The sequence below is a fragment of the Osmerus mordax genome, chromosome 4 (genome assembly GCF_038355195.1).
Source record: "Osmerus mordax isolate fOsmMor3 chromosome 4, fOsmMor3.pri, whole genome shotgun sequence".
Lineage (NCBI taxonomy): Eukaryota > Metazoa > Chordata > Actinopteri > Osmeriformes > Osmeridae > Osmerus > Osmerus mordax.
Window position 1 is genome coordinate 10,037,789 of NC_090053.1, and position 27,713 is coordinate 10,065,501.

The window sequence follows — 27,713 nt, forward strand, 5'->3', positions numbered from 1 at the left end:
CTTCATTTGTTTTTAGTGTATATTTATTAATGTAAAGTTACAATTAGAAATATGCTGAACATTCAGTTTCCCAAAAAAGTATGAGGGTTGGGTTTATTCATTTGAATTTAATTTATCAGCCAAACAAATCTCAAGAAGGCTGGAGGGTCTCTACTATACTGGATGTTACTGAAAGTCAAATCATAGAAACTGAATGGACTACTATCATCCAAGACCACAATCTCATCAAACAACACAATCGTTTGGCACACAACTATACTTGCATCCATTTGTACTATAGACTTTGAAATGAAAGACAAAAAAGCTCAGTATGGTGTACTCAGAAATTCTAACTAAAGTCAAGATCTCTTCCTATTCCAAAATCTAGGAGCATCTAGAATTTGTTCTGGACAAGGGATATCAATCGGAATTAGGGTTGGATGCAGTTTTACACTCACACTAGGCTGATGACGTTATACTGGTTGAAGAGCACATCTCAACGAGAAGCATGGATCCTCCCCAGGGGGTATGAGAGTTCAATGCCCCCCCAGGACAGTGCTCTTGGGTTTCATGTCATAACAGCCCTTAATGGGTAGGACCACGGCCACATGTAACTAGCTCTAGACAAAATTCCCTATCAGCCCAAACATTCAAAACACAACCAATGTAGAAATATGAAAGTTCTCAGAGAGGAGAAAATAAATAAAGGAATATGATTTTCTGCTAGAGTGCCTCTCTCCTTTCAGACTCATTTATTTGTTTTCACATTCATTAACTTATCATTTCCAGGCAGGCGACCAGCTAGGAACCTCCACATCGAGGTTTCCCGCCTCTGGTGGGGCCTTGTTTGCAGACAGACGGATCGGCTCTCCAAATTCAAATACACAAACATGACTACAGTAATCCACAGCTGATAAAGAAAACAGCATTCTAATTTGAACATCAATGTTTATGCTCCTATCGAAACAGCCAAGATTTCTGAAAAAGAGAGCTGTTGTCTGTGGACAATGACGTCAAATACAGAAACTGCCGTTACTTCAATAGTACACTCAAATAAATAAACTTTTTATTGAATTCATGTAATTGTTATTTAAATTGGGGGAACAACGTATAGTGGAACAGCAACTACATTAGGCCAACAAAGTAGCTGTCTGAAGGTTGTTTCTTTTCTTATTTTACAAAAAAGTCAACCAACTGTTTCCCATTTCTAGACATCGTCTGCATATTAAGCATGTCATTCTTTAACCAAGTCTTTGGCTGCGGTTGTGTTAAGACAGTGATATCCGAGCATAATGACCAGAATGTAAGCGCCTGCAGATATTTAGACTTGACCTCCTCCTATTGCTTTTAATTAATTTTCAGATGAGGGAGCCCAATCCTAGCTAAGAGACAGCTGCAGTGAATTTCATCGTAAGAAACAAATTACATCTTCTTTTGATGAGAAATGTAAGTTCATATTACACTGAAATAAACAATATATTGACATGTTTACTTTAACTAATAAAATATTATAATTCAAACATTCCTGATTATTAGAACAAGTACGTTTTCCCCAAAACTGAGGTATTCTGATGTACACTGTGAATTGCTGTTGGAGAATAGCATTCTGATCCATTAATTATAATTATACTATCATTTGTTTTTCAAAGTCTACGGCTAATGCAGTGGGTCAAACTCTGGATTATGAGGGTGTTTTACTTCTGAACTCTGTCCCTCTTCTTCCCTCCTCCCCATCCACCACTCCTCTGGACTGGGTTGTCCCGAAAAGACATGCGCTCTTTTTTCGATGGAGCAGATTGGGCTCTATTAGGTGATGGCACATTCTTTTCTGCATGGAAGAAACAGAGAAATGTATTGACTATAATACTCCATTGAAACAAAGCTGAAACCTTAAAATCCATAAAAAAAACGGAAACATGCACACGTAATTCACACATCTGAGTACATCTACAACGTAGTCGTCATGTGTCGTATTGCACTTGCCCCTACTCAAACCTACAGGATCTACTCAAAAGCTCTCCAAACAAGGGAAAGGCATGGGGAGCGGTTCTAGTCAAGCCTGATGTGTTCCACGTGTAAGAACCCAGAACCCAGGCTAGGGCACTGCAGAGAGCCTCCCCAGGGAGCAGCAACAGCAGGGAGGAGGCTAGGAGGCGCAGGGGGCTGGAGCTCTCTTCACAGGTACCGACTTGGCTAGCAGAGCACCACATACCTGCACTGCTGGTGCCCTGTATAGAGTATCCAGCAGAGCGGCAGGTTTACTGGGGAGTCTGTGGGAATACTTTTTCATGGTCTACCTGATGTGCTTGGACATTATATTAAGAAACTCAAACCTTTTATTGGCCAGGGAGGTCCCAAGGTGTTTGTGCACTGCAGTGTGGAGCTTATTAAAAAAATAAAAAAATAAAAGAGACCTTTAAATTGATGTTGCTAAACAAAAAAAATGAGTTGTTTGCTTCCAAATGAGAAAAGAAGACAAAACGCATCTTTACAAATACTGCAAATGTTGCCACTAGTTCTGTCTTCAGCCACACATTCAACCTGACCACTGTAGTCAAACAAATATCCATTTGCTCCCTTTAGCGTTTAAACAGAGATTAAATTGAGGTTGTAGATATGCAACCAGTGGTTTCCTTTGTACAAGACAAGAAAAAAGTTTGTGAGGCTGAAAAACGTATTTTTATGGCATAGCCCCAGCAAGTGGTAGGTATCCTATTGCAATAGGTTATAGAGTATTTACATAGTCTTTACTGCAACGGCAAGTTAAGTGAGCCCTCTGCCTTTACAGACTCACTTTGATGTTCTGTACTACTTCAGAGGCAAAGGAAATATTTTTTGGCCAAAGCCAAAATAGATTGCAAAAGATTACTTTTTCCCTTTAGGGATGACTCACTCAAACCTGTCAATTTCCAGAAGGAAACCACTCTCTGATGCATTATGCTGCCTACAAGATGCAGTTTTGTTGTTTATCAAAAATCTATTTGGCTAGTGGAAATTTCACCCAGTTTACACACACATACATCTTTCAATTTAACTTTGTAAATTTGATAAGTGCTGTTTGAGCAGCCTTATGGCAGAGGGGCTTTCATTCTTGCCTCCCCAGATCCCAACACCACACAGCTTCACACACATTCAGTCTCCACTGCAACCCTCGTGCATATCATTCCCAAATCATCACCAGAATCGAATTTGGCTTCGTTAGGACGAACAGGGTTTTCCTATAGTCAAATTCCAGGGCTTGTTTAATGTGATCATCTGCTGTTGCTCAGTCTCTGTCAGTAGCACCTTTGTCACCCAGGCTCCTGAGCTTGAGCGTCTCTGACAGAAGGACCACTCATTCCCCACAGAAGGAACATTTTTTCCCAGTTTCCTGTCGAAGGAGAAATTCTTGGTGTCCTGTCCCCTGCCCGACCCCATGTTCTCCCTTCCGTGTGTCGCTGACACATGCATGTACACACACACACACACACGTTTTCCCTCATCATCATATCATAACCTTCCATTTGGCAGGTTGACTACAGTAGTCTATTTGGATATCGAGATGTTCAAAAACTCAGGAGAAGGGTTCCTCCAGACTCTCACTATATCTGGTGATGATTACAGTCAGTCAGAGCCACAGCTAAATGAAGGATGTGTTTTTAAGCAATTGGTTTTCAGTGTACCTGGGATTTGTGAGGCTTGTGCCTAATGTTACTGTAAACAAAACTCAGGACACACACATACTGTGGAACTTGCTTGTTCGGCCTGTCACTGAGGAGAACTTCATGAATGATGAATTAAATCGGTATACTATATGTATAGTAGTCAAGGGGGTTTGTAGATAATCGGTGACGAAGCAGAATACTGAAAACTTACTTGAAAGTACCGAAGAGCCGTTTTGACCCTGACTGTGTTTGCTAGGTGGCGGAGAGATGGAAGCACCGTTAGCCCACAACCCAGAGGCCTGATCAGGCCCTCCTCGGTTCCCTGCCGCAGCCTGCAGGCAGTAAACACATGCACAAACCAAACACACGCACACACTGTTCAAATAAGGTCAGACATTATTTTTCTCACGCAACTGGCGCCCTACTTCCAAAAAGGTTCAACAACAAATGCTGCGCTTAGAATAGAGCACGAAGACATGTACGCCAAGGTTGACTATTTTTTGCCAGTGACCATAACTCAAACCGCTCTAATGGCAAAACAAGCCCGTAGTTTGCCGACTTCAAAGGACCCATGAGCATCAATATCGCTCTGTGATCCAAGAACACCGCACAGGTATTTCTACAAATTAAATTAAGAAATTGCAGCAAATGAAACTGGATGTTACAGCGGAACCAAATGAAAAGAAAGGGTTCAACAAGCAAGACAAGCTACAGGTGGAAAACTTATGTGGAACTTATAGTATATATAATATAGTATACTATAATATAAACTGGAAATTATAACAACCCATACCTTCACTCCCCAACCTCCTTTTAAAGAGACCTGAGAGCAGGAGTCAATTACTCAATGTAAGTGACTGAGTCGTAGGGTAAGGAGAGCGAGTCACTCACCACAAGCTGCACTCGGCCGCCATTCAAAACGTCTGGATCAATCTGGGGTAGGAAATGATCACTACAGAAAAAAGAGGCCAAACACTAAGCTATCAGCTTGCATCCATTTTTCTTTTCCCTTGTTTTCAGTTCAATACAATCGTCTCTGAATAACCATTCATCACTGATCATACACTACCAATGGGATCACTGGATCTTTGTATGGTTAACCTGAGTTGTTGTAAATGAGCTATCCTTTGTTTCTATAGCACGTGTTAGTGTACTATATTTAAGACAACCTTTAAAAGTCAATCTTATGTCGGTGTTTAAGTTTAAGTTGCAATCCAACTGCTTTTTTAATGTGTTGACAAGGTTGAGTATCATTTGTGTGTACAGACAGATGCAAATACATGTATGCATATTTATATACAGAAAACTATGAAACACATCAAATGTATATTACCCATTTTAAAGTTAAAGTAAACATTGATATATTCACATGTAAACTGAGATTAATATGTGTATATCTACATTAAGGTACTGCTTTAGTACTGTATGACTACCATGTGAGAATCTCACCTCTCTGACAGTTGATCGGGGTCCAGAGCCTGGGTGTGAAGCCACTGGTAAGTGCGTTCCTGCTTCAGTCTTGTCTGTTCCACTTTCCCTGCCTCCTGCTCCACCAGCTCTTCACCGCGAGCTGCATATGACAGAAAACATTAAATAAACGTCACAAATGATTATTTTGCAACTTCTTCTTTGGTACTTTAAAACATCCGTGATGGCACTAGTAATATACGGTAGGACTGTCAAACAGGTCAACAACTTTACAAAGAGGTTATGGGGTAAAGTTTGAGGTTTATGTTAACCGATGCACACCAACTTACAAGTTTGACAAATAAACAGTTATAAGCCGGGGGCGAGTGAGCTTGGCAACGCTCAACATGTCAGACTGCATTTGAGGCCCCCTCGGTGGTATTAGCTGTGAGGTATCAGTGGCTAAAGCACAAGGCGTTTATGTTGAGGCTTAAATGAGCTATTTGTTTGGACGGCTCAAGGGGTATTACCATAATTGACTTTACTGAATGACGCAAGCGGACACAGTCATATTTTTGTGCTTGTTGTTGCGATTTATTGTGAAAAAACGCACCCCAAAAAATTGAAAACAAAAAAACCAAGGAGGACAACTTAAGGGTCAACGATTTATGAACAACACTCAAATCCTATAATAAAACGGTAATTTAAAGTAAACAGCTCCACCGTGCTGACAGTAATGCGGCCTTAGATGGGTGTGAATTGCTAATACATTTTGACATGCCGGTGCTGGAACTAATGACGCATTGGTTTAAGTAATTTTCATGCTTAGTCTGAGCTGCGAAGGGGAGAAAAGCTTTATGGTTTACAGTTGTCATGGGTTAATTAAAGTCCACTAAAAATGTTAAGTGATAGATGCTTCCCCTGAGGTAAGGAGGGCAGGAAGGGGCCATTGGGCTAACTCCGAAAAATACCACACACATACACAGTACATATATGAATCTACAGTCATGGTATAGAAATGTATTTTTATAAGCTGAGGACTAATGACTCGTTTTTGTGGCTTAAACCTTTATCGCGAAAGAAAAAATACTACCCTGTGATGATCCTCGACATCAGTGGGGAGCTGTAGGAGTCACGCCTGTTAAGTGGGTCTCTTAAGAGCATTACCCAATCACTAGGTCTCTCACTATCTTTTGGGGGTGGGGTGGCGGAAGACAGGGCTTTTAGTATTCGGAGAATCAGCACACTGAGGGAGTGGGGGTCGGGGTGCATTGTTAGCTCCTTTGGAATTCTAAAGGAGCGACATCAAATAGTCCCTTTAAAACTTAAAAGTCTTCCCTTGTCCTGTGGCACAGGTACAGCCAAATCAAGGTTGTGCGCAGGCTACGTAGAAATGGACCCTGATTGGACAAATGAGAGGGTGGGAAAGGTCGCATTGTGGTTCATCTGTGGTTATCCTGTGCTTGGGTTGAATTTATTCTTCAAAGTTCAACCAAGCTCAAATTCATTGAGGACACAAGCGACGTTTATTGGGCAAAAGTCGAGGTCTATCTCCTGGCATTCTCAGAGATTCGATCAGATATCAACATGGCATAGCCCTATAGTCAGACAGTCAGTTGGTGTGGTGTGTCTGTCCTGCCTGTCTGTCCTGGCTGCCTGTTTGTGCCGGCCCCTGCCCCCAAGCGTCAGACTTGAAGGAGAAGGAAGGGGGAGGGCTAGCCTTTATCAGAAGGGCCTGTCTACTACTTTCCTTAGCCTCCAGGTCAAGTCTTCACCTCCAGAGAGCAAACCACACACGGTCAACCCCCGGTCAAAGCGCACAGACACTGTAGAAGCACTCAAAGTGGACATGAAGGTAGCCCCCCCCCCCCCGACCCCCACCCCTGGCCGGCCATGTTCACGCATATCAGACAGAGAAAAGCATGAAACAAGACTCAATTTGATACAGAGATAATCATTTTTTTCCCCTGTGCTTTCAATCTTTTGACATGCTTCGATTGTTTACTTGTTGGCTTGTGTTGTTATGAGACTCCATAAACAAATGTACACTTTTGTAATCCGAAGCAAAAGCAAAGTTTTAAAATAAAATTGAAAATAAGATGAACAGCCGTTTCAAGGAACACAGTTTAAAGGAATACCTTGTTAGTTTTGTAGTAATAATTGCTTAGCATGAATACAATTCAATTGGCAAAAACAAAAACATGAACACTCGTTGGTTATCTAAATGTTATTTATCAATATTCAACTCTTTGAAACAAATCCTAATCCTAACTAAAATATCTTTCCAACAGTACACTTCTGCAGAACTATTTCATAATACACCATCAGAGCCAAAGGCTGAACTGCACGCTCAAACTAAGCATAATAACAAAGTTATTGCATCATCCGTGTTTTTTAAGTTCAGGTGAACTATTTCACGAGTATTTTAGAATCTAACGTTCAATTATCATCCAAGCATGTCAGAGCACTGGATAAGCCCCTTGCCAGCTGGCACCAATTCGACAAATCCCGGCAACCCAAACCCAAAACTATCTTTTGCTTGACGACATTTCCAGAACCGTATCTTTCCATTATCTTTTCCCTCCTCCCTTTATATTGACTCCCCCTCAAACCTCAAAACCCCCATCCACTTGTCTGTTCTAATGGAGAGAGACCTTGTAAAAAGTTGTAACCCTAACCAGGCCTGAATTTCTTCGGGAGATTGTGTCCCACTGACTTTTTATGTGTGTGTGTGTGTGTGTGGGGGGGGGGGGATTCGGGTCTTCACAAGCCTACACCCATACACACATAAAGACACGCATCTGAGCTTCTAACTCCCCTCCCCAACTAGCCTCCATTGACACTACCTCCCCTGGTTCTGACCTGTGGTAGGGACCCCCCCCCCCCCATCCCCATCCCAGCCTCAGTTTTAACGCCCCAGGCTGAGCCAGGCCCCAGTCACCCCAGCCCAAGCCCAGCCAGCGCTCCCCGGCAGGGGCTAACGTTTCAGGCTCAGAGTGGAGGCCCTTCTGGAGGTGATTAGCCCCAAAACCCATGACAGATTCTTTCCGAGATATCCGACGCGGCATGTTTATTTTATCCAGGCTCTTTGTGTGGATGTGCTCGACATGAGTAACCCACTGGAAATGGGTATCAGCTTACATACCAGAGAGAGAAAGAGAGAGAGAGAGAGAGAGAGAGGGAGAGGTAGAGAGAAAGACAAGAGAGAAAGCGAACGAGTCAGTGAAAGACAGAGAAGACGCAGATTTGCTCGCGAGCCCCAGTGTTTTCGCAAAAGAAGAAGAAAAAACACTGCGCTCTGTTTTCGTACGTCCGCATTGCTGAGTGTATCAAAACGGCAGATGTTGGAGGCAATCGCCCCACTCCTATTTGCCTTTACCTTACTACTACCACCTTTCCTTCACCCCCACTCCCCCCCCCCCCCCCCCCCCCGCTTCCAACCCCCCCCCCCCGCTTCCAACCCCCCCCCCTCCCCACCTGATAAGTCTATACATACCCAAGACAAGAGAGTCATTTTCTTTCAAGCCTGGAACCCCATACCCATGGCCCTATACCTCCCCAACACTTAACTCGATTTCACACTTCAAGTCATCTACAAAGCCCTGCTGTAACACAATCATCTTGTTTATCCTCCATCATCCCAAACAACTTAATGTCAAGACTATTTACCACCAGTTCATGTGCATTCAATTTCATTCCAAGTAAAATGTGGCCGGTCCATTAACTGCATGCGTCGGTGCTCTCTTTGACTTATGTATGTATTTTTGAAGTTTTGAAAAATCTGTTCGGGTAGATACGACTTTGTGAGTTGCAGTCTAAATGGTTAGAGGGGGGTAAAGGTATGCGAGATCATTTGCACCCCAACAATGGGGTGAGCAGTAAGTTTTGTTAGATGTTATTGCTGTTTTACAGCCTGCATTGCTTTAATTATTGTTTATTTGTTTCTATTTATGCCTCAGTGTCTTGAGTGTACGGCATTTGTAAAAACCTGTTTCTGTTTAAAAACAATAAAATCTGAGATATTCCCTGAGCGAGAGACGATAAAGCACACTAGGGTAGAAATCTCTGAATGGCCTACGTTTGAAGCAGTCGTTCTTCACTGGTGAGTGCTTCTCTGGTGCCTCAATAGGGACATGCTGGTTGCTGTGGTTCCTAAACAGGGCCAGGCGTACCGATGAGTCTAGGACAAAGAGAGAGAGAGAAAGAGAGAGTTAACATCAAACCAATCTACTCCACACAAACTAACACAACCTGAACATTTCATTTCAAGCCACAACCATCGCATAGGGCTCTGGTGAAACTCACGGCCAACTTAATCCCTAACGGTTCCCCAACATCATGACAACATTTGTAAAACATTCATGCTCCAGCTCCATGGCAGCAGCTGACACTTGGAGTTACATTCGACAAAAACAGACACAACTGCAGTCATGCTCTCAGAATCCGGATCAAAGACCAGGCCACATCTACACGACCATGGCACGACTACCATCGACCGCTTTCAGACAAGACCGAGCGATGAGGTCACCCATCATTGTGGCTGCGGCAACCCACAACTCAGTAATGAAAAGCGTCTCCGGGACGACAGGGTGCGTGGTGGGGTTGGAAGGGGGAGCTACCAGTTTGGTAATGGTTATTTCCGGTCAAGCCTCTCAGTTGAGGTTCAATAGGATACGATAGGAACCGACTCTGCCGTCTGTTGGGGTTGATTGACATACACAGGGAGGAAAAGCGTACTGGTACTGCAGCACGGTGTGTTTGAGTAAGAAATCTGCAGTAGAATAAATACTTTACAGTTCTTAGGCAAAAAACATGTTTTTCATTTGAACCAATTAAGATGATATTAGTAAATGTACAGCTGGTACTGTATGTGCCTTACATTATAAAATAAAATTGGTGCAATGCCCCTTAATACATATAATGGACAGCAAGAGTATTTTTCACAAGTTTCTGTTTATGAGTGTGCATGTCGACCAACATTCTAGATTCAGAGACTAAAGACATTTCATAAACACTGATGCCAACCAGCAACCTCTCATCAACATTTTTTGTAATAATTCAATCGTATAATCTATTTGAATCAGGCCTAGAGGAGCCCGTTCTCTTCCTCACCAAGTAGCTTCCGCCGCCTCTGCTTCTTAGACTTCATCTTCTCAGCTCTCTTCAGCATCAGCAGAGCAGTGTGGCTGTCCGTGAAACCCCTGGGACAACAATGGTATGACTGAGACACTCTCCATCTATCCTTACAAGCCAACTTCAAAGAAAACACACACCGACTAACAGGGTATCGACTAACAGGTATAGGGAGTCAGGTGGCTGAGCGGTTAGGGAATCGGACTAGTAATCAGAAGGTTGCCGGTTCAATTCCCGGTTTTGCAAAATGACATTGTGTCCTTGGGCAAGACACTTCACCCTACTTGCCTCGGGGGGAATGTCCCTGTACTTACTGTAAGTCACTCTGGATAAGAGTGTCTGCTAAAATGACTAAAAGTAAATGTAACATACCTTAAAACACACATGTATACCTACACATTTCTAAACGATTTAAATCGAGTAATTGCATGCTGTGTGACCATAACACGTCCTTACCATTCCTCCAGAATTTTCTCTGATCTTTCTGAGAGACCGCTAAGTCCTGATGGCGAGGCAGGAGATTTTGTCCTGAAAATCCCACATCATTATTCAGGGAGATGGAAGTTCTATCAGCTTACGATTATAAATCAGTCCCAGTCCCCTGACAGTAGCCCTGTGACATTCTTCATAAAACCCGCCACAGGCACATCGACCTGCATGTCTTTATTTAGTCCCAGTAAATACACTGCGACACATCATATCTCTGAACTGTTTTTATTTATTTTCTTTGTAAATCAAGTTGCAATCAAGACGATCAAATCAATGGTCTAATCACTGTTTTCAAAATCATTAAGAAATTGAACCGTGATACTAATTGAATTGTGATACTAGTAAAAATTCCCATACCATACATCTAATTAACATTTAGGGGTCCACTGTCCACCATTTTGGGTCAGTGTACTTACCTGCTACTGCTATGATGGGAAACTCCTCTCTTTGTGTACTCCAAGGGTGTCTCTGCTCCTAACCAAGCATGCTTGGGTTTCCACTGCAGGTCAGGGGGGAGTCTGGGCTGGTAGGGGTAGGGGTCTGGAAAGTGGTGCTGAATTACAAACACAAACCATTTTATTATCAAATATCCTTATCTCTGATGTCAGCATTCTTCCTAGAGTGAAAGGGTAAATGAGATATTTCTACCAATGCTATACATTTTTTATACGAGTTTCCTCTACAACATGTATGTATTTCAGACATGAGTTGCTGTATGTACCTAAAAAAGTATTGTGTGGACAATGTCTGACCACTAATTCTCTAACATCACTTTTAGAGTCAAAGTGATATTCTAGGGAGTTGTCCCAGTCCCTATGTCTCTTTGCAGAAGTGGAAAATGGTCTAAAGGTTCTCTTTGATGTGGCTTTGTGTCAGCCTAAAAATGTAACTGCGGGTCATCCACAGTCAGCTGTGATGCGTCAACAGACTCTGAGCTTCAGCCACCATGATGTAGAGTCAGCGGCTCTCCAAAGAAAAGAGCCAGCAAAAGGTAAACAAGGCGAAAAAGAAAAAGTGAGAGAAACCAAAGTTGGGGGTCGGTCGGGGGGTGGGGGGGTCAAGGTTAGCGTGAAAAATGACATCTGCCGATGCAAAGGAAGCATGTGGGCCTCACAGAAGTTATTGTGTTTTTCAAAGTCATAAATTGAAGGATTAATCAGGCTGTTTCTACGGAGACCAAAAAGAAGCTAGGGATTTCACCTCTTTTTTCTCTCTCTTCTCTCTTCTTCTATTACCTTTGGATGTGACGCCTGCGGTGGTAGAGGGAGACTTTGGGGAGGAGAGTCTGCTAAGACCAGGGATGTCCAGTCTCTTTCCAACAATGTCTGTTCAAAAGACAAAATGAAGAATCAATCTCAAAGTAAGGATGGAGAGCTGTGGCACTGTAGCAAAATCCTATGAAGAATGAACCGTTTGCTTTACTGTTAGATATCAAAGGTTCAGACACACACACACAAGAGAAAGTGACCACAAAAACAAAATGGTAGACACTGATTAATGTTGACAGTGAGGGTAGGACATACGCAACAGAGATGTGTGTTCTTGTTTGGGGGAGGGGGGGGGGGGGGGGGGTGACCTGGACCTCCGCCTACCTCATCAAAGACAAATTCATCCACATGCATCTCCTCAGAGTCTTCCTCCGCATCCATGCGAGCAGCGGCGAGAGCCGAAGCAAGTCTCTTTCTGAGAGACCAACCCCTCCAGGATGCCTAGAAAGGTACGGGGGGAGGAGGGGCACCATACATCTTTGGCAAACGTAAATATTGTGTGTTATCCCATTAGGAAGATAAAACATGCTAACCTCTCTTTAATTGCTGAGCGATCTGCTGTTTGAACTCTGCGTGACACCGCAGGGCCGCAAAGAGACAAATGGAACGTCTGCGTGGACCCCTTAAATCCGCCAAATTCCCAACGGAGGGGAAACAACTTCACAAAGTGAGCAGGGCTGGAATTCGAGGGCTCCCACCACCGCAGCTCTTTGGAATCTAACCAATGATTTATCATCCCAGGACGCCTCCGAGAGTTCCTCAAGGACCCATCAAGCACGAGGAGGAGAGAGGAGAGGGTGTTGGGGAGTCAAAGTGTCAGGTAGCCCTTTTTTTTCAAGGCTCTGTCTAGCACTTGCATAGAGATTATGCAAGTAGGGCTTCATCTGTCAAAAGCTGAAGGGAATTCCCCAACGCAGCGGCCACATGGGGAACACGCTGGGCGGGGGGGGGGGGGGGGGTTTCATGCCACCTCTGGTGCGTTTGTGTGGCCTCCATAGTTCACTTCTGAGAAGGCAGAGCAGCTTGTAAAAGTGCTGGGAGGATGAGTGTCATATGCACAGTGGCACTTTTAATTTGATGGAATATACTGTATCTTACTGAAATTCATAAGCGTGTAAGCAAACGTTCTTGGTGTTCCTTAGTCTAATAAGACCATTTATGTGTGTGCTCTACGTTAGCGTCATTTTTAAATCACGAAACAGAGTTCAAGTTCGTACGTTCCCATCCATTATTTAGTTTCTTGACCTATGAATGGTTAAACATTCGTTTGAATGTTTGGCAGTTATGCTCAATGTACATTCATGTTCAATTCATTTTACATTCAATCTTAACTCACTCACTGTAATGCCTATTCTGTTTACTGCGAATTTCCTTAAACACGTTATTTATGAAGCTGTTTTTGATCTAACATTGCAATAACATGATACACTGCAATATTTCCAACCCTCCAATTGACAAACTGTAAGCAGTCACCAATTGATAAATTGTTACATAAAAATGCATAAATGTAGCCTATTAATCTCCTTTGGGCTTGAGCCATCAAGAGTTGTACTGTCTATTGTGGCCGTGCTCTGGGCTTGACATAACGCTTGCCCACATGTCCAGGACACGAACATGGTCAGAAAAAACGATATGTTTGGGTTCTAAATGCTAATATCTATCTTAAGCTTGAGCGAGTTTGTTATGTTTTGCATATAAAAGATCAGTTTCACTCAGTACATGAGATTACCCTCATGTTCTCTCTCGACTCAATCAAGCTCACAGTGTGATTGGCCGATATCAATTTTATTATATCATACAATAAAAAACGACACCTGGTTTATATTGAATGGGTTGTTATCAAGCTCTGTGGAAGCCGAGTAATGACCATTCATTTGAATCAGGTGTGCTGGAGCAGGGAAACATCTAAAACATGCAGGATAGTGGCACCTGAGGACCAGGGTTGCCTACCCCTGCGTCTATCTTGTACTGTGGCAAAACACTGACCTAATACTATCAGGCCTATGGCCTAAAAAATAAATTGTAGGTCTGACTGAGGTATCGTTTAAGGTACACATAATGAATAAAGCAAGCATTTATCGTGTATTGTCACAAAGAATAAAGGAACAGTTGCAAATGACCACCGGAGCCCTGAACTCCCCTTGACAATGCTTACCTGGATGACAGTTGCGGCACAGCCCAGGTCCAGACAGCGTTGGCCATTCTTAGTGATTCCAGCATCAAATTTTCTTCCTCCCCCTCCTCGTCCATGTCCCTTTTCTCTTCGTCCTATTCTCTTTCCTCCCCCTCCTTCATCATGGAGAAGTGGTATCCTCCTACATCTTCTGTGTTTTCGCCAGTGGCGCTGAATCACAACAGCTGCCATACTGCGCAAGAATAAAACATTCACAGAGAGCCATACACACACAAAGAAGCAGAAACATTCATACACACAGGCTCACAGTACACACACACACCAACCACACATACAAAAACACGGTGAGAGATACAATTGATGTCATATAACCTCTTGAATTTATTTCTGTAGCCACATCTGGAAAGCAGCACCTCAGAGGAATCCAGGGTTGTCTAGACCCACAGAAGATATATTGTTCTATGAGAGAGAGCTAGCCGCGTCAATGATGAAACTGTGTTAAACTGAATAAGATGTCCCACATCTCATCACATAAATAACGTAAAGGACGTTTAAATGATGACAAATGCTCATTGGTAGAAACGTATAATGTTGAGGAACTACACACATACTGTACGCTTTCCTGAAAACCGTAAAAGCCGTATCCAAGAGGAAAGGTTTCAATGGAGATTCCTCGTCAAATATGTTGCAGAAACCAAAAGGACTCCAATACAAGACACTAAATGAAAGTGAAAGGTTTACCTTTTGATGTCTTGGTTGCAAGGCTTTGGAACGGGTGCTTTGCTTGGCTCAGCACGAGGCTTCTCCTCTGAGGTGGTAGCATTGGGATATTGAGCCTTAGCATAGCTAAGTGCCGCGCTTAGCTCTGTCCTAGAGGACCCAATCCTTGGACTACAGCTGGATCTGTGTCTTGGTAGCTGGACCTTCTTGTCAGGTGTCACCTCTTGGTTGTTATGCTTGTTTGGGCTGAGGGGGGAAACCATATGCAACTCTTGGCGTCCCGGTTCCTTTGTCCCAGGCCCAGCAAAGCATTCGCTGATACATCTATTGATACTCTCATGAGCTTTGTCCATTATCTCCACTGTCTGAATGTCACTTTTGTCACTTGGTCTTCGGTCGACAGTGGTGTCACCGTATTCGTGAGCATACCGATGCTCCTCGGCCAGCTGCAGATTCTCATCACGGTGTCTGCTGAAGACCTTCACAGCACTCGGCGGAGAAACAGCCTCACTGCAAAAAGACATGAATATGAAGAGATATGTGTTTCACAAGTTGTGGTGCACCAACACTAGCATTACACAAATACGTTTGGGGAGCTTTTTAGTGGAAGTAGAAGCACAATCCTTGTACTGTGCATTCAAGGAGAGAGGTGCGACGTGTGATAGAATAATGACAGAACCATTGAACATTCTGCCGTGACAAAGCACAACTGACTTCTGACGGATTTCGGTTTTGTAATCCCCTATAATGTCTCATTCATAAAAGGGATTAAGTGACTACAAAGCCACCTCAATGGAAAGCTAATGGGTTTATTAGAAGAGCCTCCGTTCCGCTAGCCCTGTCACAAACCCTGAGGGCCAGAGTTAAGGCAGTACGTGGTATGGCACGTTGCCCTAGGTAGTTTCAGGGATTAAGCCTTGCTGCAACAATGTCCCTGCTATACCACTGGGCTAGAAGAGGGTAGGGGTTACAAAGAGGGATCTTACAGATAGTGACTCACTGATATCTGGTTTTACTACTGGCTGGTTCACCAAAGGGTCAAAGAGAAAGATTCTTTTAATGTATTGTATAAATACTGGCTTGACTAATATGATATTTGAAAGTTACAGTAAAGATGTATTGTCAGTACAAATTGAGGGAAGCAATGAGCCAAAGCAAATACAGCAGTCCTGGTTCTTAGTGAATACTGGCATCCAAGGAGAAAGAGTTGAGTTGACTAGTAGTCCAGATGTTATTTGCATTATTGCCCTAGATTATATAATGTATTATAAGTTTCTTATTTTAAAAACTGCTTATGTGCTTATGAATTACTGCAAATTTTCTTTCTATTATTATTTTCATAAGATACAAATGTATCCTCTCTTAACCACTCAAATGTATCTGAAGCTTCTTGCAAACATTCTGTCACTGATTTAATGTATAATGTATTTATTTAGCAGATCATTTTATCCAAAACGACATTTACAGGGAGATTTGAGCCTGCGACCTCTAGATCTGCAGTCACATTCTCTAACACTGAGCCATACCCACCCCCATTTAAGATGTTCTTAAAATAGCATGCATGTCTAGACACTTTCATTTGTTCCAAAACAAATGATCAAATATAGAGCTGTGTCCTCTATTTACCTCTCAAATCAGTCTTAGAATGTTGTGAAATCGTATTCCCAGAAAACCCCATGGTGCCTCCTTCTCAACCACTGCGACCAAACAGTCTCAAGCTAGACTCCTCACCTCCCTCAACCTCTTTTAACATTGTGTCGGGTCAAAGGTGGACTGTCTACGGTGGTCTCGCCAAAGCCCAGAGAATGGGGGGGGGGGGGGCGCCGCACTCCCCCGAGCTATTGGAGCCCATGGTTTGACCCGCGGTGGTAGACACCACTCGCTTTTCATGTTTTGTGCTATGTAATTCAGAAAGGTCACATAGATAAGCGTGTAGAGAGGTTGAACACCGTTTCATGTTCTGGTGGTCTGTCCAGGACGATCTGTTTGTAGCTAGGAGCCGATTTAGTCAAACATCTAATTTGCTAAATGTTGGTTCAAAGCGCTGCACACTCTTTGAATCTGACATATTACAAAGCTAACATTTCTGACAGGGAATTTGTCTTAATGACAAGGTTATGAAGATTTATATGCAGATTTAAACACAAATATTTATAGGGTCTTGTTAATGGTTCCCAACAAAAAGAGCTCTGTCAACCAACTGAATATGATCAGTACCACATCTCAGAATCCTGTGAAATCCTCAGTTCATGCTTTCAGTCTGTCCTTTTTTGGGTTAGTACCATAATCCACTCACCCTAGCTCCCTGCGCTGTGCGTCCTCCAGTGTGTAGACCTGTTGGAGTTGAGCCTGACAGAAGGCTAGGAAGCTGCCCTCAGGCAGGGTGCTGCAGAGCACCACACCAGTAGGGGGTGGTGGAGAGGAGCCAGGCGGATGACCATCCACATCCCTTAGACCAGGCACTGCCTTCAGCAAGGACGACCTGAGCAAGACAACAAACTATGTCAGGTAACCAGAAGAAGGGTTTTGATTGAATAATGGTCTTAAATATGATGATTGTGGATCACAAAGCCAGGCACATTCTGATTTTCAGATGCAGCATTGACAATACACTGTACTGATGAAAGTGACAAGGCTGTATAGCTGTATTACATGGACACAAACTTGATTTATTCATGATCCCTGCAAAAAGTAGTCTCCTCTAAATGATTACAAACTGTTTTCAACACTGATTTATTGTACACTGGTGGAAACACCAAAGCTTGAACTGTTTTTCATAGCTTGTATAAATAATATTGAACCAAACTAGTGTTTTTACCTATAGAAAAACAATATGTATGACAAACACACCAAATGTTGCATCTCAGGCCAACATAGTTTAAAAATCTCCATACAAACAAAGGAGGGCAGAAGAAAAGCACTGACAAAAGTGACAAGCTGGGATTAAAGACTGGGAATGAGAATCTGGGCAGTGGCCCTGGCAAAACCTTACTTTGAAGTTTATTTTCTTTTTCTTTTTTTTTACAAAAACATGACTAATGAAGATGGGTAAGAAATGTCTGATGTTGACAAAGTGGAGTTTAGGCGTCTTAGGAATTCAATAAACCTTTCAGAGAAACAAAATCATCTAAATGTGATTACAGGATGATGGCAATGTGAAAATACAGAAAGACAGCGGTAGAGAGAGGGGGGCGGTATTCCTGGGAAAAGCTTTATAATTCGGTGACGTACGATGTTCTAATTAAGAAATTAAGGAAATTGAGTTTTTAAAGGACGTCAGAGCAAAATCATTTGACCTTGCGTTGCAATAAAGGCACACTGTGCGTTTTAGTACAGGAAACTTGTAGACAAATTTCCAGGTTAACATGGACATTTCTCGCCCTGTTACACTTAAATTGTATTTATTACATTGAAAATCAACGTATGTGATTACTTTATCAGTTTTAACACAAAATTGTAGTGATGTATTAAAAGAAGAGTGGGAATGATGCGCATCAGACGTCTTCCTTACATGGTGTACGTAATACAGTAATACAGTACACCTACACACATTTCCTTTCTGGGTTTGTCTATAATTCATGATTTTTCCTGCCCTGGCTTACGTATCCACACACTATCAGTCAGATCACTTACACCCTAAAATGAATTAAATGTATTTTTTTCCCTGCCTATACTCTGTACCCCGTATTGTTGTTGTAACTATTATACTGTACCTAAACAATGTTTAAAATTGTTCTTTTTTTCTAAATTAGCAAAGATAAACAAAAAAGGTTTACCTTTTGAAATGTGTTCATATGGATGGGGTAGTGTGTATAGATAGGTCAAGATAGTTTTTTTTACACTGTACATTTTTTTCGACTGTAAAGTTGAAAGTTGAATTGTTTAAAAGGGTGTGAATACTTTTTCAAGGGAATTGTCCTGTAGATAATGAAATCCAAAAAGGATCATGGGTGTCTCAAATAATGGATACAGTAGGCAGCACATGTTGGTCCCTGGTGACTCCAGCTTAATAGTTCCTTCATCCCTCTCTTGCTCTTTCATCCACAACAGGGAACATATTTCATTTAGTGAAGACTTCCTTGAAAACACAGCACTCTTTAAGGAGAGCTGATTAATTAGCTCGGGAGCTTTCTTCTTCCCCCTTCACTAGATCAAGCCTGCTTGGGGCCAGTGTAATTCTTAACCATAGCTTTTTGGTCCTTTAATTAAACTGGTGTTTTCTCTGGCCGGTGATAAAAAGGTCTGGGCCAGGAGTAAGGAAATAGAGGGAGGTTAATTCCATTGTTGGCCATTGGAGGTTAGGTATAGTTGAACATAATATTTTGACTTGTTTCAACTTAGAGTTAAGGCAGTAAGAAGAATCAGCAGATTAACCCTGTCTCAGTGTGGATTGTGAATTAAATATAGTAAATCATGTTTGACATTGATTTAATTAGAATAGCAATGAGTATGTACTGTAATTTTTTTTTTTTTTACATTTGTCACTGAAATGATGTTTGTTGTAAGAGTATAATCTGGAGTAAATGTGTATGATTGCTAATTGATATAATGGTACAATGCAACCTATAACATATATTTGACAAACTTTCGAATGTTTTTATGTTCATGAAATATGACACTGACTAAAATTAATATTAACAAGAGTGTCACTTCAAACCAAATAAAAGTCACTATTATAACTCTGAAATGGATTCAAAAACACCACATTGAATTTGAGGACATCTTCTTGCACCATAAGGTGCATCCAATCCAAATGTCGACTCATTCCATCACACTTAACACCGATACAAGGAAAATGGTTGGCACAGTAAATTAATGAGCAAATTGACATGAAAAGTTAATGGATTTTTCTGTTGAATAAATATTATTTGAATTACCGCCACTTAAAGGCTATGTGTGCGCGGATGTCAGTGGCACGTTAGGTAATCGAATCGGGTTCCCTGGATTGTCTGGGTAATCCGTGCATGTGGACAGGAAGGCCCATGTTTAAATGGAATGTTTACACTCGCTGCCTTATTCACCTCAGCCTCCTCCTCCCTCTGCCTCCCCCTCTTCCTCCCCCACACCCAGCTCACTGTCTATGAGCATAACCTTAGAGAGGACGTTTTAAAGGCATGTTCCGTTTTTATATCCACCTCAACTGGTATTTGCATGACTAAAAATGTTATTTTATCTCTTTAGCAAACACTTTACTGTGCACTTTACTTTTCTTACTGTGTGCAAAAGTACGAAAAACGTGACTGACCACAATACCATCCCATGATTTATCAAGAGATACTAAGAGAAATATATATTTTCTACAATGTACAGTTGGGTACTGTAAGCTTGCAACAAATCAACCTCTCCATCATGCCTTGTTGAGGTTTTTCTTGTTGTGATGTTCTGGTTCCACAGCTTCTTGGTGTTGTATGTCTGCTAATATTTGCTTGCTGCCATTTATGTTGTGTGTTTGTTTTGTTCAGTCGTCCATTTTTGTTTAGTCACTATCCATTAGTATAAACAAGAATAAGAATGTTTCTAATTAACCTGGGAAAACAGAGTTTAAGTAAAAATCCTTTAACAGCAACATAAACCCTTTCAGGATTGTGTGTGTCGCAACTCTAAGGATGTGCCACTGTCCCTCTCATTGTACCGTGCCTACAGTACTGTACCTCCAGTCGACTTCCTGTTGAAGTGGGTTTCCCGTCAGGTCCACATCCAGAAGAAAAGGACACCTCTTCAGACTCTCACACACATTCTCCACCTCTAACAGCAAGGAGGGGAAAAAAACATGGTTTAGTTTTTAAGTTCTTTATATTTTTTGTGTATTCAGCTTTGAGTTAGAAGAGTTAGTGGTCGATTTACAGTATGTATTTATCATAGTTGTGATATCATAGGAAAATGTTAAGTAGAATGAGAGTTGGACATTTGACTGGAATGGTGTGGAATGATATGGAAACATGAGAGAAGACCAGGTAATGGCTTAAATGTCTTATACAATTATATTAGGAGAGTGTGTGTAATATACATCTGATGTAGTTGGAATACAACATAAAGCCTTTTGAGAGAATGTCAAATTGCAAAACTAGCTTATTGATAAACTCAAAACTGGTTTCTTTTCAAATTTCTTCCATCATTATTTACAGTAAACTGAGTATTTTATCACTTCTCAAATGTCTGAAACACTCTGAACGACATTTCATTTTTCTTTTGTTACACTATCATCATTTTGTTTACTGACCTGAGAGGCAGTTGTGGCTGAGATCCAGCTTTTCCAAAGACACAAAGTCAGACAGCAAGGGAACCTGGGTAATACTGAGGAAACACACAACAGCGCTCACACACAAGGTTCGTACTCACATGAAAAATGAACATACCATAACATGTAGCAGGTACAATGTCTCCGATATTCCGGTATGACACAGGAAATCGTTATGTTGTGCAGAGCTTTCAATGGATCTCCAAACCCTGAGTGTGTTGTACCTGTTCTGTGCCACAGAGAAGAGCTGCAGTAAGGGCAGCCAGCAGGCCGTGAGGCCCCCCATGGAGGAGATGTTGTTGTCCTCCAGATGCAGCTCTTGTAGGAGGACCTGGTTCTTCAACAGAGGGGGCTGAGGGAGAGCGAGAAAGAGAGATAGGGAGAGAGAGAGGGGTGAGAGAGAGAGAGAGAGAGACAGAGAGAGAGGGGGTGGGGGGTTGATAGAAAGAGTGAGAGGGGGACAGAAAGGGAGAAAGTGAGGGATAAATTGAAGAGAGAGAAAAAAAAGAGAAAGAGGGAGAAAGAGAGAGCGAGGGAGAGAGAGAGAGCGAAAACAATTATTATGGTTGAACAAGAAGTTCTGGGTGTTTCCGTCAGTTGCTGAGAGCCACCCCTGTTGCAGGGCCAGAGGGACGATGATTAATCAATGTCAGTCATTGCAGTCCTGCTGTGAATAGTCACTGTCAGTCACAAGGAGAGTTGAGCTGTCATCCTTAATACTTTAGGAACTTGTGCATGGTGTCTCAAACAACATTTGATTTGTATATTAGGCTGCATTGTGGTGCATTTCACAACTAAATGATTTGCTCAATGATATTGCCATTACGAGTGAACCATAAAAAACAACACTGATATTTTCAACCACAAGTTACTTTATTACTGTACTACTTCACAACTGTACTGCAATTCATCCTAGGGAACTCAACTATATGATCCCACATTTGTCAAGAGAAACATCTTTGTACTAAATACCTCCAACAGAATATGTATTCTTTCAGTGGGAATGACTTAGGGTAACACCTTCACAGCTTGGTTCAGTTTACCTGTTCATACGTGTTCATATGGGCTACATAGAGATGATCCAAAACATTATAACTGCTCACAGGTGAAGCGAATAACGCTGGTTATCTCCAAACAAGGGCACATGTCAAGGCCTGGGTACATTAGATGGTAAGTGAACAATCAGTTCACGTGGTCAACATGTTGGCGGCAGGAGAAATGGCATGAGTAAAGAGTGACTTTGACAAGAGCTTAACTGTTCTGGCCAGACGTCAGAGCATCACTGAAACGGCAAAGATGGTGGGGTGCTCGAGGTGAGTAGTGGTGAGTACCCTGGATCCTGTGTGCCAGGATCAGGTACATCCCTTCATGGCTATGGTATCCCCTGATGGCGGTGGTCTCGTTCAGCGGGATAACGCGCCCCCCGCTGCCCCACTTGCAACACATTGTTTGGGATTTTGACCGATGTGGACAATAAAGTTGTTTGTTTCTTACCTCAGTGAGGTTGTTGGCCCTCAGGTTGAGTGTGTTGAGCAGGGCACAGTTGTCCAAGCCCTCCACGGTGCTCAGGTGGTTGGAGGAGCAGTCTAGGTGAAGGAGTGTGTATACCACCCTCAGCTCTCTGGTGCTTATCAGCTGGTTGTGGTCAATGCAAAGCCTCTGTAGCTTCTTCAAGGACTCCAAACCACCTTCAGAGGGGGTCAACAAAAATGTTTAGCATAGATTTATATTACTAGGTTTAATCCTATCAAACAGATCTATTTGACTAGATTTAGTCCTATGAAAAGAGCTTTATTTGACCAGGTGTAGACCTATCGGCTGTTTTTTAGGAGACCTAAAAGACAGCATGCTAGTTTGATGTAAAAGGTAAATTTGACATAAACACACATGCTCATGAAAATAACAATGAATTACAATTTGGATTTCAAGATAACACAGTAAGCTTACTCTATGATTGCGTACTGTAACTCAAACATTAACGACTAAGAGCTGTAGCTTAGAAAGCAGGAAAAGGTATGCACACAAGTATTAGGATAAAAAATACTTAAAAACCGTCAGGATTTAATAGTGGAAAGTTACAGTATAAGTACTGAATGAGATGTCAAGAGTGCTACACAATAGGTATAATATCAGTAGATCTGGGAGTCAGGTGGCTGAGCGGTTAGAGAATTGGGCTAGTAATCAGAAGGTCGCTGGTTCGATTCCTGGCCGTGTTAAATTATGTTGTGTCCCTGGGCAAGGCACTTCACCCTACTTGCCTCGGGGCAATGTCCCTGTACTTACTGTAAGTCGCTCTGGATAAGAGCGTCTGCTAAATGTAATGCAATGTAAATCTCATTTGAGTGAGGATCAAGTTTTTTTTTAAAGTAACAGTCAAAGGTCAAACATCCATAAAAATGCATTTATCCTTTGTGGGCAATATCTATTCATGACTTCAGGGATACGCTATGCTTATCCACAGTAATGTGAATGAAGTCTCACTTCAATGTATATAGAGTGGTGGTTAAGTTTGAGAGGTGTAAAGGGCTGTTTGAGAAGGTCAATGCTGCCCTCTAGAGGAAAGTATTGTTAAAAGGACATCTATCGCTAAAAGGCGTTTAAAGAATATGCATTATTGCTATAACTAACTAAATAAAGAATATTGGTTTAAAATATGCATAAAAACGAATAGGAAATCATGAATAACAACACACACACAAGCAAGTGTAAATGTACACAAAACATGAGCTTGAACATTTGCCTTGTTCGACACACTACATTGGCTATTAAGTGTTTGTACTTGTGAATATGCATTCAGTCTTGCCTCACCAATGCGAGTAATTAAGTTATATGACAGCTCCAGCACTGTCAGGTTCACAGCTCCTTCTAAACCATGGATAGATGTCAGGCGGTTCCGGCTGAGGTGGAGAACCTGCAAGTTCACTAGATTCTCACAGTCCACAGATGTGATCACATTTTCCTGTAAAAGGAATGAAGCAAAATCCGCATTTCTCAGAACTCCACAAAAAAATTATCATGTTGATTCAATATCTGTGAGCTACTGCAAATAAGTAGCCTACACCATAAATAGATTTAGGAGGTTTGTGCAGGAGGATTAAGCGTAGACTCCAAAACCTAATACCAATGGTGACTGTCCATAAAAGGCTTGGCTTTATCTGTTTCAGAGAAACTGTGGAAAAATGTAAGATTTACCATTGGCATATGGTAATCCTAATCGGTAGATCAAGACTTACCTCATATTACCTTATTAATATCTTATATTATAAAAAAAGTATAACTATATAACTTATAACTATAAAAATATATTATAACATTCAGTGTTATCATCATATTATGATATTGATTCAGATTGAGTCTTGTCTGCCCCCGTTTTACCCAATGTCTATTCCTCATGTCTTGTGCTTAGACAGGGCAGAAAGCTGTCAGGCTCATACAGTATGACATAATAACGACTGGTTAAGGACCAGCTGCTGTGTTTAATGTCAGTGCTTTCTCTGTGTTCACTATAGAAAAACGATCGGGGGTCTGGTATCCACTAAGTTGACTGACGAATGAGAATAAACTCCAGATTCATTGAAGTCAAACCGTTAGTGGAGACTGACCTTCCTTTGTTCCATAAAACCGACACGTGCAAACATGTGTATTCACCTGTACATCTATGTAGCGAAGCTCCACACACTGGCCTAGTCCCTCCAAGGCTCTGAGGCCACAGCGCCTGAGGGTGAGGGACTGTAGTCTGGGGCAGTGGGCCAGGGTGGAGAGAGAGCAGCCAGGGAGGTTTTCCACACACACCGTGGTCACCTGTAAAAGAATGCGGTCGAATCATCTGCGATCGTCTTTGATCATTGCTAGAGTGAGTTGGAGTCATTTGGATTGATTCTGAGAAATGAAATTCTTCTGGGTGAAAAAGGCCGATAAAAAAGAAGAAGAAGAACAACACAGAGAGTTTGTGCCATTTACTGTATGCAAGCCCAAAGTAGGATTTAAAAAGTGTGTTTCAGGGTCAGCGAATGAAAGTGCAGAGGGCGTAATAGGGGTTTACCTCTTGAAGGGAGCCCCAAGCTCCATGTTGCAGTAACACATCTGGGGAGATAGGGGGCAGGCAGTCCCCAGCAGTGGCTCTCCTTGCCCTCCTTCTCTGTGGCGTTTGCATCTTCCTCTTATTCTGCAGTGAGAGTTTGGACCAGGGGATACAGTCCTTCATCCAGGCCAGTCTCTTCTGCTCCGTTTGCTCTGATAAGGTCATGAACCCGGAGTTACAGGATGCTGGGACAGGGTCAGGGGTCATCTGTTGAGGGTCTATGGTGGTGGTGTTAGGGTAAAGGTGAGAGGGACTTCCTTTATCCGCTGTTTCAGGTGTGGAGTCGTGTATAGTGCTTTCTTTCTGTGATGTAGATTCTACTAGGTTTATGTCATCTATTAGTCTGATGGTGTGTTGATGTTTGTTAGTCTGATGGTTGAGATTAGGTTGGATTTTTCTCTCCTCCTCCTCCTTCCTTTTATCATCCTGCTCTTTCTTTCTAATCTCCTCCTTGTGTCTTTTCTTGTCTGCTGCTACTTTCTTTCTCCTCTCCTCCATCCTTTGCTTTTCTTCCTCCTGCCTCTTTCTATTCTCATCCTCCCGCTTCCTGTTGTCTTCTTCTATTATTTTCTCCTTTTCCATCCTCCTCTCCTCTTCCTCCCTTATCTTCTTCTCCTCTTCCTCCCTTTTCCTCCTCTCCTCTTCCCCCCTTATCCTCCTCTGCTCTTCCTCCCTTATCCTCCTCTGCTCTTCCTCCCTTCTCCTCCTCTCCTCTTCCTCCCTTCTCCTCTCCTCTTCCTCCCTTCTCCTCCTCTCCTCCTCATCCCTCTTCCTTATCTTATCTTCCTCCCTCCTCCTACTCTCCTCGTCTTCCCTCTTGCTCCTCTCCTCCTCCTTCCTCCTCTTCTCCTCCTCCTCCTCCAGCTTTTGCTCGCTCTCCAAGCGCAGACGCTCCACCTCCTTGGCCCTTTCATACTCTGCTCTCCTCCTCTGTAGCTCTTGCTCCTCCCTTTCCCTCCTCCTCCTCCTCTCCTCCTCCATCTCCCTCCTATGTCTCTCTTCCATTTCCCTCCTCCTTTGGTCCTCCTCACGCCTCCTTTCCTCCTCTCTCCTGCAGTGGAGCCTGGCTCTGAAGCCCCGGCGAGCCAGCAGGCCTCGGTAGCCAGCCTGGATCTTAATCGCCGCACCCCAGCGCAATGCTTCTGTTCTGCTCTTCTCCTCCTTCAGCATCGCTTCCAAGGCCCTCCTCTCATCCTCCATCTGTCTCTGTAAGCTGCTGATTAGCTCCTGGTTGGCATGTAAGATATTAGGATTGAAGCCGTTAGGATACTACAACGATGTGCCCCAAGCCCCTATCAAATAGAATAGGTGTATTAGTGGCATTGGTAACAGTTTACCAGTCTTATTTTTTTAATTAGGCACATATTCATGGATCAGAAAGATTTGGAATAGTGTGAGATGAAGGCTAGGTCTTTCATTGCTTCCAATAATCAAAGCCATTTTGATCTGCATTAAGGGAGACAGGACTAGGTTCAAATGTGTATATATTTTTTTTTTATGTCATTTAGCAGACGCTCTTATCCAGAGCGACTTACAGTAAGTACAGGGACATTCCCCCGAGGCAAGTAGGGTGAAGTGCCTTGCCCAAGGACATTCGTCATTTGGCACAGCCGGGAATTGAACCAGCGACCTTCTGATTACTAGCCCGATTCCCTAACCGCTCAGCCACCTGACTACCACAATTTTGTGTATTTTTGTGTATGTAGGGACACCTGTTGTTGAAGAAGCTCCTTTTGGCGTTTCTCCTCGGTCTCTGTGTCAATTGTCTGCATGCCTATTCTGAGAGGCTGCATGCAAAAAAGGACTATCAACAACAATGACTGGGAATTGTGTTGTTCCTATTGTGATATTCATTGATAATTATAAGACCTCCATGATCAACAATCTCACCTCATTGGTCCCTTCTATCCGTCTCAGCTCGTCTTCAAAGTCTCTTTGCCGACGTTTCTTCCACTCCTCCTGTTCTCTCTCCTCGTTCCGCTGCTTCTCTCTCTTCGCCTGTAACTCCACTGTTCTCATCTCGTCCTCCTCTATCATTTTTCTCTCCAAGGCCTTTAGTTCGAGATGGAATTGCCGCTCAGACTCAAGATGCTCATCAGATCGAACTCCGTCTGTGTCTAAACAGAGAACAGGTCATGTGTGGATTAAGGTTTAGTATTACACAGATGACAATCTCTGAAAGCAGGGTTTCATATCCACTTTCGAATTGACATTAGACAAAGTACAGAAATAAACACTGACTTCCGATGTTCCAGTCCACTTGTGATTCACTGGGACAATTGGTGCCACCTGGTGGTGTGTCCATCTCCTTATTTATTTCCTCTGAAATTACCTGCATACAAAAAAAATCACCTGTTACAGAGCACTGTCATTGAGGTAAATGTAGGCTATTTCAGTAAACAAAAGCCTAAAAACAGCCTAAAAACTCACATCTGGCTCGTATAATTTCACATTTCCGTCAAAGTCAGCTGCATCTTGGGACAGAAGGTCATCCGAACAACTTGCATGGATCGGGGACACATCTGAAGCTGTCAATTATAATAAAGGTGAAAAGGAACTTGGAGTAGTGCAGGATATTGAATAGATACACGATGCAAGAGTTAATAACCTACATGTAATT

At 42.5% G+C, this 27,713-nt stretch overlaps 1 protein-coding gene across 1 annotated transcript; it reads right to left on the reverse strand.

The window, feature by feature from the left end:
• Positions 1 to 824: 824 nt before the first annotated feature.
• lrriq1 (leucine-rich repeats and IQ motif containing 1) lies at positions 825 to 27,078 on the reverse strand. Its single transcript, XM_067234232.1, has 22 exons — positions 26,984 to 27,078; positions 26,806 to 26,880; positions 25,055 to 26,320; positions 24,661 to 24,813; positions 23,821 to 23,971; positions 22,507 to 22,700; positions 21,237 to 21,364; positions 20,995 to 21,068; positions 20,426 to 20,519; positions 17,071 to 17,256; positions 14,796 to 15,284; positions 14,076 to 14,286; positions 12,245 to 12,361; positions 11,888 to 11,977; positions 11,069 to 11,205; positions 10,620 to 10,691; positions 10,143 to 10,231; positions 9,109 to 9,210; positions 5,073 to 5,193; positions 4,515 to 4,575; positions 3,835 to 3,955; positions 825 to 1,807 (listed from the first exon to the last, which is right to left on the reverse strand). Exons 2-22 carry the CDS (start codon positions 26,863 to 26,865, stop codon positions 1,674 to 1,676), a joined length of 4,050 nt encoding a protein of 1,349 aa, XP_067090333.1. The 5' UTR covers positions 26,866 to 26,880; positions 26,984 to 27,078; the 3' UTR covers positions 825 to 1,673.
• Positions 27,079 to 27,713: the final 635 nt, after the last annotated feature.

Bases quoted from the DNA above. Each gene is read 5' to 3' on its own strand.
- lrriq1 (XM_067234232.1), bottom strand. From the start codon at position 26,865: ATGCAGACAATTGACACAGAGACCGAGGAGAAACGCCAAAAGGAGCTT. The intron at 21,365-22,506 runs GTAAGAAACAAA...GCTCTCCCTCAG, and splicing joins GGGCCAACAACCTCACTGAG to CCCCCTCTGTTGAAGAACCA. The intron at 10,692-11,068 runs GTAAGTACACTG...TGGGATTTTCAG, and splicing joins TCCCATCATAGCAGTAGCAG to GACAAAATCTCCTGCCTCGC.